We start from the raw sequence: 14374 nt of genomic DNA, 5'->3' as shown, positions 1-14374 counted from the left end.
GACGCTTAGTAAACAGTGAGTGTGAGGCAAAAAGAATTCCCATGTTTATTGAATTTTCTTCTGGTATGAGTTACCTGATGTTCCATAATGGAGGTGACAAATGAAGGTTCTCTGACAATAATTACATTACATTATGCATTATCTAATATTGAGTCGGGCATGAACTCCACATAAAGGCTTTCCTACATCCCTAACATCAAGGCTTTCTAGCCAGTATGAATTCTGTAGTGTTCAATGAGCTGTGAGCCAAGAATAAAGGCCTGCCCACATTCTCTACATTCATAAGGTTTGATACCAGGATGAATTCTCTGATGTTCAGTAAGCTGTGAACTACGAATAAAGGCCATTCCACATTCCCTACATTGATAGGGTTTCTCACAAGTGTGAATCCGCTGATGATGAGTCAGTTGTGAAACACGAATAAAGGCTTTCCCACATTCCTTACATTCGTAGGGTTTGTCGCCTGTATGAATTCTTTGATGCTGAACAAGGTACGAACTACGACTAAAGGCCTTCCCACAATCTTTACACTCATAGGGTCTGTCACCTGTATGAACTCTCTGATGTCGTGTAAGCTGTGCGTGCTGTCTAAAGGCCTTCCCGCATTCTTTACATTCGTAGGGTTTCTCCCCAGAATGAATTCTTTGATGTCGAGTAACTTCTGAGCTATGAATAAAGCCCTTGCCACACTCCTTACATTCATAGGGTTTCTCCCCAGTATGAATCCTCTGATGCACAGTAAGCTGTGAATGCTGTCTAAAGGCTTTCCCACATTCTTTACACTGATAGGGTCTAGCACCTGTATGAATTCTCCGATGAACAGTAAGTTGTGAGCCGCGAATAAAAGCCTTGCCACAGTCTTTACATACGTAGGGTTTCTCACCTGTATGAGTTCTATGATGCAGAATAAGTTGTGAGTGCTGTCTAAAGGTCTTTCCACATTCTTTACATTCATAGGGTTTGACACCAGTATGAAGTCTCTGATGTAGAATAAGTTCTGAAGTACGACCAAAGGTCTTCCCACACTCCTTACAGTCATAAGGTTTCTCACCTGTATGAATTCTCTGATGTTGAACAAGGTGAGAGGTACGACTGAAGGCTTTCCCACATTCCTTACATTCAAAGGGCTTTTCACCCGTATGAGTTTTCTGATGTTGAATAAGGTGTGAGCCACGGCTAAATGCTTTCCCACATTCATTACATTCAATCAGTTTCTCACCAGTCTCATTGCTGGGATGTAGGGTGAGGGATGTATGATGCTCAAAAGTGGGCATGTTTCCATAGGTGATTTTCACTTGCTTGAAAGAGCACTCATGATTTACTTGTTTTTCAAACTGGCTTTTGTATGCCCAGTCATCTCTAAAACTGGAGCCCTCAAAAGCACAGCATGTAAGGCTTTCCATCAGCTCCCAATCGAATGACTCTACTTCAAAGATATCTTTCTGTAGAAATTTATCACACCTGGACTCCAAGTCTGAAAAATAAAAAAAAAGTAAATACAACTTGTTCTCTTCTTCTAAGAGAAATTTAAAAATTCTACAGGAGACTAGAGAGACAAAATGAAAATAATAACCGTAATAGGTGAATTGCTTCTATAAGTCTCAAATATTGCTGTGCAATTTCTAAAAAGCACATGAAAGCACAAATATGATAAGAGTTCATACGGTGCCAGAAAGGGGCAAGAAAACAAATTAAGCCAGTGGTTCTCACGTTTGATAGAGATCAGAATCATCCAGGAAACCATGTAACAAAACAAATGTCCAAACAGCACCCCACACTGAATCAAAATCTACAGGAGTAGGGCCAAGACATGTGTATACATACATATCTACACATATTTTAAAAGTAATATATATATATTTTAATTGAAGATTCACATAATATAAAATTTCCCATTTAACCATTTTAAAGTGTACAATTCCATGGTTTGCAGTACATTCCCAGTGTCCTGCAATCATTGTCACTATCTTCTAATTCCAGAACACTCTCATCACCCCAAATGGAAACTCTGTGCTACAGACTCACAGACATAGAGGACAGACTTGTGGTTGCCAAGGGGGAGGGGGGTGCGGGGGAGGGCTGGATTGGGAATTTGGGACTAGAAGATGTAAACTATATATAGAATGCATCAACAACAAGGTCCTATTGTATAGCACAGCAAACCATATTCAATATCCGAAATTAAACCATAATGGAAAAGAATATGAAAAAGAATGTGTGTGTGTATATATATATGTATATATGTGTATATATATATATATAAAATATATATGTAAATCACTTTGCTGTATAGCAGAAACTAACACAATATTGTAAATCAACTATACTTCAATTTAAAAAAAATAAAAAATAAACCCTGTGCCCATTAAGCAGCCACTCCCCATTCCTCATTCCTGCCAGCCCCTGGCAATCACTAATGGCAGAGAAACACTAATTCTGTCCCTGTGAATCTGCCTATTCAGGGCATTTCATACAAATAAGGCATCTATATTTTTAGCACTTTCTACCATATGATGCTGATGTCAGTCAAAATGAAAATCTCTGCTTAAACTTTTTCACAGCCTCCCCACTGCACTTAGAATAAATTCTAAATTCAATGCCATGGTTCACAGGTTCTTGGCAAAGCAGGTCCCTGCTTGTCTCTGTTGTCCTTCTGTTGCTCTATCTCCACCAAGGACAATGCATCTTCATATTGAATACTTTCCCCTTTCCTCCCTGTGTAACAAACCACAGCCCTCCTTTGAGTATCTAGAATAAATGTAGGTCTTTTCCATCTTAGACCTCTCATCAGGTTCTTCTATCTATTGGGAATCCTGTCCTGGGCCCTTGGTATGGCTGCTTTTCTCTTTAGGTTTCAGATTAAAACTCATACTTTCAAAAAGCTCTCAGCCTGATAACCCTAAGCGTATACTTTGATTCTCTTTCCCACAACGTGTCCTATTGTCATAACACTTTCATCAGTTGTACTTAAGAGTTTCATTTACTTACTCATCTGCTGATTTGTTTTTTTACCTCCCCAAAGGCAGAAATAAAGCCTTTTTCACTAGCCGTTGTCACCAAATCCTAGCACATAGTAGCAATAACGGATTGCTTGATGAATAAATATTGGATTCTGGAGACAGACCAATGGAACTCAATAGAAAGGCCAGAAATAGACTAAAGTTTATATGGAAACTGAATTTATTATAAAGGTGGTATCTCAAAGGAGAAAAGAATAGTTTTTATAATAAATAATGTTGGGAGTAGTCATTTGGAAAAAGATAAAATTAGATCCATATGTTACACCACCGTATACCAGAATAAACTCTGAATACAGTTCTAATGTTAAAAGAAAACAGAAACCATACAAAAACTGGAAGGAAATGTGGTAGATTACTTTATAATCTAGGTATAGGGAAACCTTCTAAATAATGACTCAAAATCCAAAAGCATCAAAAGACTGATAAATTCCATTATGTAAAGGTGAAAAACAAAAAACTTGCACACAAACAAAAAACACCAAAAGCAAAGTCAAAAGACAAGTGACAGAGAAAATATTTGAAACTTATATCATAGATAATGGGATGATCTTCACAATTTATAAAAGACTCTTAAAAATTAAGAAATGCCCTTGAAAAGTAACATAACAATTAGCAGCTGATCCAGCAATTTCATTCCTAGGTATATACCCCAAAGAAGTGAAAACAGGGAGTCAAACAGATACTTGTACACCAAGGCTCAGAGCAGCATTATTCACAATAGCCAAAAGACAGAAAGAACCCAAGTGTCCATCAACAGAGGAATGAATAAACAAAATGTGGTATATACATACAATGGAATGTTATTCAGTCTTAAAAAGGAATTAAATTCTGATAAATGAATGAACCTAAAACTACATATTGCATGACTACATTTACATGAGATACCTAGAATTGTCAAATTCATAGAGACAAAGTAGAAAAGATGTAACAAGGGGCAGGGCAGAGGGGAAAGTAGAGAGTTATTGTATAATAGGTACAGAGTTTCTGTTTGGGATGATGAATAAGTTCTGGAAATGGATAGTGATAACGGCTGCACGACATTGTGAATATATATACAACCTGAAGGTGTTCCCAAATGGCCAAAGCTTTCCCAATAAGCAATTTGAACAGCAGAATAAACAATGATATTTTTGGACTATAACTCATAGAATACATAAATAAATAAATAGCCCATACTGATAGAAACAAATCTTTGAAAAAATAGATGAATGGGAAAGGGAGTAGGGAGAGCCCTTCCTTACAGAATAATTCCAATTAATAAATGCAGAAGCAATAAGGGACATAGAAAATCAACACAAGGCAACACTATTGTATTGTTACAGACAAGATCCACCAATGGATACTAAAACCAGTGGGCAAAATGAGGAGAAACAGCATATAGTTGCAAAGTATCTCCCTCCAAGATAATTACCACTTACAGTTGTAAAGTACTAACTTTACAGGAGAGAAACATGAGAGACACCTTAACCAAGGTGATCAAGGTTAACACTACCAGTAAAAAGCCATATTACCATCAGGCAACCCCTGATATGATGCATAGAGAAGGACACAACATCACTTCTGTGGTATTCCTGTCAAAGATGCATAATCTCAATCTAACTGAGAAAATATCAAGCAAACACAAGTGAGAGACATTCTCCAAAAGAGTACTCATCAAAAGGATCAAAGTCATGAAAGACAGAGCAATTGTCACAGATTGGAGGATACTAAGGAGACAAAAGAACTTAATGCAATGTGGGATCCCAGACTGGATCCTGGTATAGAAGGAGGACATCAGGGGAAAAACTGATAAAATTCTAATAAGATCTGTAGATTAGTTAATAGTATAACACCAATGTTAACTTCCTGGTTTTGATAACTGTACTATGGTTATACAAAATGTTAACATTTGGAAGCTGAGTGAAGGGTATATGGGAATTCTCTGTAATAATTTTGCAAATTTTCTATAAGTCTAAACTAGAATGATTTCAAAATATTTTTTTAAAAACTTTACTAAAAAGAAAAAAAATCTTTCAGTCTTGAGGTGGGAAGAGAAACACAGGTTTAAGCACACTGCTTTCTTTCTTTTTTTTTTTTTTTTTTTTTTTGTGGTTCGCGGGCCTCTCACTGTTGTGGCCTCTCCCGTTGTGGAGCACAGGCTCCGGACGCGCAGGCCCAGAGGCCATGGCTCACGGGCCCAGCCGCTCCGTGGCATGTGGGATCCTCCCGGACCGGGGCACGAACCTGCGTCCCCCGCATCGGCAGGCGGACTCTCAACCACTGCACCACCAGGGAAGCCCCCTAAGCACATTTCTTAAAGTCAAGTTAAAGACTATTCTATTACAAAGCAATAGGACGTACAACTTCAAAATTGCTTAAAGGTAGAAAGGGTAATAAAATGTGAGCAAGGGCTTCCCTAGTGGCGCAGTGGTTGAGAGTCCGCCTGCCGAAGCAGGGGACACGGGTTCGTGCCCCGGTCAGGGAAGATGCCACATGCCGCGGAGCAGCTAGGCCCGTGAGCCATGGCCGCTGAGCCTGCACGTCCAGAGCCTGTGCTCCGCAACGGGAGGGGCCACAACAGTGAGAGGCCCGCGTACCGCAAAAAAAAAAAAAAAAAAAAAAAAAAAAAAAACAGAAAAAAAATGTGAGCAAAACAGGAATAGCTAGAAATAAAGAGAATGAGGAACAGAAAATATAAGATAAAATGGGAGGAGTAAGAACAGACACATGAATGATCACAATGAGAATGGATTAAATTCTATTAAAGTCAAGGACTCTCAGATTGATTAAAAAAGGAAACTCTAATTCTGATTATAATGGACACTTAAAATGGCAATAAGTTTTAAAAAAGGATAAGCAAAGATACACCATAATTTTTAAACTAACAAAAACAGGGCATTTTATACTAATATCAGAAAAAATAGAATTCAAGGTTAAATGCCACTAAGTGGCAAAATGAAGGATGGACTGTACTGATAAAAATACAATTTGCAACAAGGATCTATATTTCATCTTTATAAAAATGTAATATGTAGTAGCAAAATATATAATACAATTAAGAGCTCTCAGAATTTGATAGTGGAAGTACAGAGAAAGTTAAAAGGACATACAGACTCTAAATCACATAATCAAAAGGGTTATAGTTAAAGAGGTGAATGCCCCATCCAAAGGACACTAGTTTTAAATATATGTGGAACATTTTCCAAAATTGGAACAACTTGACTTAATGACAACATTGGAAGAGAAAAGGCAGTGGAATGAGTTCTTCTTTGGGCTGAGAGAAGATTCTTGCCAACACAGAATTCCATACTCAGTGAAAATATCCTACAAGAAAAAAGGTAGAATAAAGACATTTTCATGTGGTCAAAAGCTGACAGAATTTGTCAACAGCAGACCTACACAAAAGGAAATATTAAGGGTGTTCTTCAGATAGAGAAAAAATGATCCCAGATGAAAATAAATGACAACAATACAGAGAAGTCATGAGGTAGTAACATAACTAAGTATTCAAAGGCTCCATTTCTGTCCAGCAAGTGCCAGTTACAAATACTTACTAACATTTTTTTAGTGGTCACTATTGCCTGGCATTGTTCTGGGCATCTTCACATACTAACTCATAAAAAAGCCACACTAACTACATGACTACATGAGGAAGGCCCTTTTTTTTTTTTTTTTTTTTGCAGTACGTGGGCCTCTCACTGCTGTGGCCTCTCCCATTGCAGAGCACAGGCTCCGGACGTGCAGGCTCAGTGGCCATGGCTCACGGGCCTAGCTGCTCGGTGGCATGTGGGATCTTCCCGGACCGGGGCACGAACCCGTGTCCCCTGCATTGGCAGGCAGACTCTCAACCACTGCGCCAGCAGGGAAGCCCCAGGAAGGCACTATTTTTAATTTCATTTTCAGAGGAGAAAACTGAAGCATAGAGAATTTAAGTAACTTACTTAAACTCACAGATCTAGTAAGTGGCAGAGCCAGGATTTGAACTCAGAAAACCTGGTTCCAGGGACTTCCCTGGTGGTCCAGTGGTTAAGCATCCGCCTCCCAATGCAGGGGACGCAGGTTCAATCCCTGGTTGGGGAACTAAGATCCCACATGCTGCGTGGCAACTAAGCCCATGCACTGCAACTACTGAGCCCTCACACTCTGCAGCCCACACACCACAACTAGGGAGAAGCCTGTGCGCCATAACGAAAGATCCCTCATGCTGCAACTAAGACCCGATGCAGCCAAATAAATTAAAAAAAAAAAGAAAATCTGATTCCAGAGTATTCCCTCAGCCACTACACATCCTTACCTCTCAAAAGTTAAGAGAATAAATGAATTGCTGAATTAGGTGAAGTGAAAAGCTGTTTTAAGAAAATAAATACTTTTTAAGGAATGAAGACACTTGCAGAAAAAAGGATCCAAACTCCAGGTAAAATGGCTGCCACCGGAAAGGGGCACATTCCTTTTTGAAATGAGAAGAAAACATAAGAGAAGAAAGAACAGAGAGGAATTAATGGGGATAAAGGCAAGGTTCCCTTGGAAGCTGATGCTGGCAAGGTCTTTGTTCTTCATGGCTTCACGTCTCAGGCTTTTATTCCTCAGTTTTTGGTAGGGCTTTGAGGGAGTTTCCTGACAATGACTGTTATGAGTTGACTCACCTGCTGGGCCATTATTCCCAGTGACCTCACCCCATTGGATCAGCCCTCACTCACCTGGGCACCATGGTCCTGTCATATCATTTACAACCATCCAGGGTTCTTTCCCTTGCTCCAGTAAGGAGATGACATCGGGCTTAGAAAGGGAAAGTCCTGTTTATAGGAAAAGAAATGGGGCATGATCGTGCTGTTTCCAAATTCAAACCCAGTCTCTTGGTTGCTAAGGAAGAGAGGCAATTACATAAAGGAAGGTGTGAAGCTTGTCCAAAGGATGGGAAGGTGGAGGTGCCAATGGCACTACCCATTTCTACTTCAACAAAGCACAGAACAATTCCCTTGAAGACAGAGAACAGGAACTTAGCCAGAAACTTGTAAGTCTTCCCAGAAATTCACCATGAAGAAACCAGAAATTTTATTCTCCATTTGCCCTCTCCCTCTCCCCAATCCATTCCTCGCTACTCTTGGCCCTGCTATGTGCCTAGCTGTGCCCCAGACAGCTTACCTGTAAGGACTGTATTACCCTGGTCCTATCATATCTCATTGGGTTTGGTAGATGGAAAGCATCAGTGGACAGGAAGACAGTTCAGGATATTTCTTATCCCTCTCGCTCCCTCCTTTGACCCAGGAGTTCTGGAGGTAGCTACAGTGGCTACCAGCTGGCCCTTCTCCATGGCTCTAGCTCTCACTATCTTCCGGTGGCAGTGTTTCCTCTCTTTACCCCCTCCAGCCGAAGGTGGTAACAGCCTCCGACTGTTGTAGTCCCTGGGAGCCTTGTTTCCTGGCTGGTCCTGTATTATACAATGTCCTTACCTAATGAGACCAAGTTACTGAAGTTCTCCAAAGTTACATCCTTGTACAAGTCCTTCTGGGCAGGTTCCAGGCACTTCCATTCTTCCTGAGAGAACTCTATGGCCACATCCCTAAATGTCACCAATCCCTGAAACAATAAACCCATGCACTATTAGTAAATGAAATGACTTTTAGTTTTTAAATTGATTACAAAAATTTTCAAAATACACAAAAGTACAGAGAATAGTATAATGAGCCTCCATGAATCCATCACTCTGCTTCAGTAACTTAACAAGACCTTGCAAATCTTGTTTTAGGTCTTCCTTTCCATTTTTTACCCCTGGTATATTCTGAGGCAAATCCCACATACCAAACATAGTATTTCACCCACAAATACTTTAGTATCTAATAGATTAGGCTTTTTAAAAAAGGCATAATAGGGCTTCCCTGACAGCGTAGTGGTTGAGAATCTGCCTGCCAATGCAGGGGATATGGGTTCGAGCCCTGGTCTGGGAGGATCCCACGTGCCACGGAGCGACCGCGCCCGTGAGCCACAACTACTGAGCCTGCGCGTCTGGAGCCTGTGCTCCGCAACAAGAGAGGCCGCGACAGTGAGAGGGCCGCGCACCGCGATAGAGAGTGGCCCCCGCTTGCCACAACTAGAGAAAGCCCTCGCACAGAAACGAAAACCCAACACAGCCAAAAATAAATAAATAAATTTATTTAAAAAAAAAAATAAATAAATAAAAAATAAAATAAAAAAGGCATAATAACCAGAATATCACTATCACACTTAATAAAATTAACAGTAATTTCCTAATAACCAGATCAAGTTTCAGATTGCCCCAATTTTCTCAAAAGTGATTTTTGACAGTAGGTTTGTTCAAATTAGGATTCAAACAAAATCCACCCCTAAAATTAGTTTATAGATTTCCTAAAGTCTCTCAAATCTCTTTTTTTTTTTTTTTTTTTTTTGTGGTACGCGGGCCTGTCACTGTTGTGGCCTCTCCCGTTGTGGAGCACAGGCTCCAGACGTGCAGGCTCAGCGGCCATGGCTCACGGGCCCAGCTGCTCCGCAGCATGTGGGATCTTCCCGGATCGGGGCACGAATCCGTGTCTCCTGCATCAGCAGGCAGACTCTCAACCACTGTGCCACCAGGGAAGCCCCTCTCAAATCTCTTATAGCACCCACAGACCCTTTAAAAATTTTTATGGCTGTTTATTCATTAAACAAACGTTTGAATCAGTAGCATTTCCCATATTCTGGATTTGGCTGATCATATCTTCATGGTATACTTTAACGTGTTTCTCTACTTCCATATTTTTTAGGGGACATAAACATGTCAGAGGTCGTACTGTGTACTTCCTATAGCATCCCCTTAGGAAGCACATAATGACTGGTTTTCTCATTTTTAGTCAGGTTGAAATTCATGCAGCTGGGGGAAACCCCAGGAGAAAAATTGAAGTGTGCCGAATTTGAGAATACTCCTAGCTGCAAAACCTCTCTGAAGAAAGGCATCTTCTACCAGCTCCCTAAGGACTACCACATATTAAATTAAACCAGCCAAGATAATTTCATGGGAAAAGATTAGTCTTTTTAACAAATAGTGCTGGAATAAGTGGATATCCATATGCAAAGAATGAAGCTGGACCCCACATCACACTATATATAAAAATTAACTCAAAATAATTGTAGATCTAAATGTAAAAGCTAAAACCATAAAACTCTTAGAAGAAAACATAGGAGTATATCTTCACAGCCTTGGTCAGGCAGGGGTTTCTTAGATATGGCACCAGACACAAAAAAGAAACAAAAAGAACAAGAAGATAAAATAAACTTCATCAAAATTTAAAGCTTTTGTTTTGCAAATAATTTCATCAAGAAAGTGAAATTCCAACCCACAAAACTGGGAGAAAATATGTGCAAATTGTTTATCTGATAAGGGACTTGAATCCAGAGTATATAAAAACTCTCACAACTCAGTAATAAAAAAGATAACCTAATTATGAACCAGCCAAAGAATTTGAAGAGATTTCTCCAAAGAAAATATACAAATGGCCAATAAGCACATGAAAAGATGTTCAACATCACTAATCATTAGGGAAATGCAAATCAAAACCACAATAAGATGCCATTTCACATCCACTGGGATGGCTATTATGAAAACAAAACAAAACAAAACTCCCAAAAAACACATATTGGTGAAGATGTGGAGAAACTGGAACTCTCTTATGTTGCTGGTAGGAATGTAAAATGGGGTAGCCACTTTGGAAAACAGTTTTGACAGTTCCTCAAAATGTTAAACATAGGGTTAACATGTTACCCAGAAATTCCACTCCTAGGTATACAGAAATGAAAACGTATGTCTACCTAAAAACATTGGCATATACCAATGCTTATAGCAGCATTATTCATGATAGCCAAAAAGTAGAAGCAACTCAAATGTCCACAGACTGATGAACTGCTGAACCAAATGTGGTCTATACATATCCATGGAATATTGTTTGGTATAAAAATGAACAAAATACTGATACATGCTACATCACGGAAGCTTGAAAACATGTTAAGTGAAAAAAGTCACACACAAAAGATCAAATATTCAATGATTCCATTTATATTAAAAGTCCAGAAAAGGCAATTCCATAGAGACAAAGTAAATTAGTGGTTGCCGGGGATGAGGAGGGGAATTTGGGAGTGACGGCTAATGCAAACAGGATTTTTTTGGGCAGTGATGTAAATGTTTTAAAATGGTTTGTGCTGATGGTTGCACAGCTCTGCAAATATACTAGAAAAGCACTGAACTATATATACTTACATGGGTGTATTTCATTGCATGTGAATTACATATATGTACAATAAAGCTGTTAATGTTATTGAAGACTTTCATTAATGCTGGTTAAATCTATCAATATATACCACATTAGAAATTAAAAGAGATAAATTTTAAAAATTATTAACTTATTCAAATAACTAATAATAAACCTGTTACATGTTAACATAAATAACACACATTTTATGAAAAATAACTTTGTAAAAATAAAAAAAATTTAGTAGCACTGTTTCACATTTTTGCAAATCTCTTCAATGACTGGCTGAATGAAAGAGTTAGATTTTCACATCTTCTGTATTCAATCTGTTGGCCAACTTAATTTAATTTAATTTTACTTTTTGGCTGCACCATATGGCTTGCAGAATCTCAGTTCTCCACCCAGGGACGGAACCCAGGCCACAGCAGTGTAAGCCAGGAATCCTAACCACTAGGTCGCCAGGGAACTCCCCCATCTGTTGGGATAACACATTTCATATAGCTTCTGGGAAACTCCAGTGTACACTCATTAGAGTTGTGAGTGAAAAAGGCAAATAATGTGTTAGTATTATTATGATAAAAGTAATTTTGACCCCTAGACCTCCTGAAAGGGTCTCAAAGTCTTCCTGGACCACACTTTGAGAACTGCTGACCTAGTGCTACACAATTTAATGTGAATAACTTGAAATCACATTGTGTTGAGTGAAAAAATATGGTAAAAAATATAGAGAATATGACACCTGTACATCAAATTAAAAAACATAGAGAATATGACACCTGTACATCAAATTTAAAAATATAGAGAATATGACACCTGTACATCAAATTTAAAAATGAAAAACTCAACTGTATACTGTTCAGCAGGCATTCATATATGGTAAATTATAAGAATCAAAGTGCTAACGAACACAAAATTAAAGGTAGTCATTAACATGGGTGAGGTGGTAATACGATATGTGAAGGGATGTGGAAAGGGATAAGGGTTGCTTAGATGGTACATTCAACAAATATATCAACTCATTTTATTATTCTTTATACCATATATATGTTATAGACACGTTTTTGTATGTATTTTTCAATACTGTGAAATGTTTTATGATTTTTAAAGAGGGGGTGATACTTTAAAATAGAAGAAAAAAAGGAAACTACTTGGATTAATGGAAAAGATCAAAGTTATCTTATCTTTGGCTCTATTCAACCATGGTTCTGATAAGGGCGGCTCTCAAATTTCTCTCAGGAGAATATATTTCTGCTCCATTGGTGCTCTGGTAAGAACATTGTGCACGTATGTGAACACTTGGAGAAGAGAGGGCCACAAAGGGAGGTGAGGCATCATTGCTTATTCTCTGCAAAGGAGGAACTGGGAGCAGGTTACTGAATGGGGCTCAGCCAGACAGGGAAGTCTCAGGATAAAGAACACAAATGTTGATATTATTTCAAGGATAGAGGAAACTTCAACTTACCTGGGTCATGGCTTTTAGAACTACCTGTCCTGCTTGGATTTCTTTAGATTCTTCTCTTGAACAAGTGCAGAGTCCTGAAAAAAAAAAACAAAAAACAGAGTAGGGGGAGAAGGGGCAAATCTCATAAACCGAGCTTGCCTCAGCACGCCTAATAGATGAGCTTAAAACAACTGTACTTCCAGGGTCCCTGCTCTGCTTCCTTTGCTCTCCCCTTGTCCCACCACACAACACTAATGCCAAGAACTACTGAGTTAACAAAACCCAGCCCCTTCCTAAACCATAAGGAAACTGAAAGATGGATTCAAGGCAGATGTGCTTCGGCACTGACATAGAATCCAAGCACGTTAGCAGGAGGGATTCTGGCTGGGACAGTCCCTACCTTGTTGATGCTAATGTACACCCTAGATGAGGCCTAGACAGCTCCCAGCTAGCTGTACCAAGCAGACCTTCCTTTGCAGCTGCAGCAAGGAGGATCACAACTCAGACTCACTCAGACTTTACCCCTTAAAGATGAGGACGGTACCTACAGGCTAGGAGCAGAGCATACCTGTGCAGGCCAAACCTTGTAAAAAAGACAACCCTTAAACAAAGTTTTCCAGCTTCTCTGGGTTCAACAGGCAAAACCGCTTGGGTACCTCCCCGGCTCCACATTCGCCTTCTAAGTTCAAAAAGGGCCACGCCATCCATATGAGAGGCTTCATCAAAGCCTCCAGCCCCAGCTGGACTTATCAGACAGGAGCAAAAAAAACCACAGTAATACAGGCATCTTACAAGCATACCTACACATCCAGAGTATTGACCTGAGTGGGAACTCAATTTCTAGAAGCTTCTTGGCCCAGCAATCCTTATTTTCCACATAAGCCCTCTCTACTGCTTTCCTAAAAAACATCACTTCCTCTCTGGCTGACAACTGCTGAGGCTGGTGGAGAACGGCCTACTTTAAGATAATGAGAACTCAGGGGTTTTTTAAGGAAGGTAGTAAGGCTGGTTCTAATTACAGGTGCAAGGAGCACCCACGCTTTTTTTTTTTTTTTAAATACTGTGATTTATCATCAGGTACTTTATTCTCTTGGCCACTTTGCAGTCATGCTAGAAGTTTCCAGAATCCTTAGTGCATATGGTGTGCAAGAGAGTCAAAAAGTAAGAAAAGAAAACTCCTCCCTGGAGAGTGAAGTCTAGAGAAATGCAGGCCAGAAAGGTATAAGGAGTTATTCCAGAGGCTGCCGCCGCTAAGGCCATTGGTATCAACTGGATAGATCTCAATAGTACTAAGAAGAACCAAACTGATCAACAGATACGTGAGGAAGTCAGATGCACGGAATAGTAGGACATTTCACACACAAAGGACAAATAAACCAAGAGTTAATTTTGGCTACCAAACTGCAATTTGGTTTTCTAGGTCATTTTCCCCCAACTATTTAAAAAGAAACACTAGTGCTACACATATGCAACGTTAAGATGTTGTATTCTCCTATCAAGTTGCACTGAGAAGCAAGTTAAATAAGCCCCTCTTACTGCCGTCCACCTGCAGAGACGTCACATCCATTTTCTTTGATTTCCATTGGCAACAGCGGGAAATAATTCCAATAGTGAAGGAAGCAGCCAGACTGCCTTGCTGAGTTCCCATGGTGGGGAGGGGTGCCGTCAGAAGGAAGACTAGTTAAATCATTGGGGGC

General features: G+C 39.6%; 1 protein-coding gene across 1 annotated transcript in view; it reads right to left on the bottom strand.

The window, feature by feature from the left end:
- Positions 1-206: 206 nt before the first annotated feature.
- ZNF567 (zinc finger protein 567) overlaps positions 207-14374 on the bottom strand; it is a 159305-nt gene continuing 145137 nt past the window's right edge. Inside the window, exon 4 of the mRNA XM_065899375.1 lies at positions 207-1223. Coding sequence (XP_065755447.1) covers positions 207-1223 — 1017 coding nt within the window. The remainder of the gene's footprint in view (positions 1224-14374) is intronic.

The sequence above is a fragment of the Phocoena phocoena genome, chromosome 20, assembly GCF_963924675.1.
Source record: "Phocoena phocoena chromosome 20, mPhoPho1.1, whole genome shotgun sequence".
Lineage (NCBI taxonomy): Eukaryota > Metazoa > Chordata > Mammalia > Artiodactyla > Phocoenidae > Phocoena > Phocoena phocoena.
Note: the sequence above shows the minus strand (reverse complement) of the source record. Positions and strands in the feature narration are given on the sequence as shown.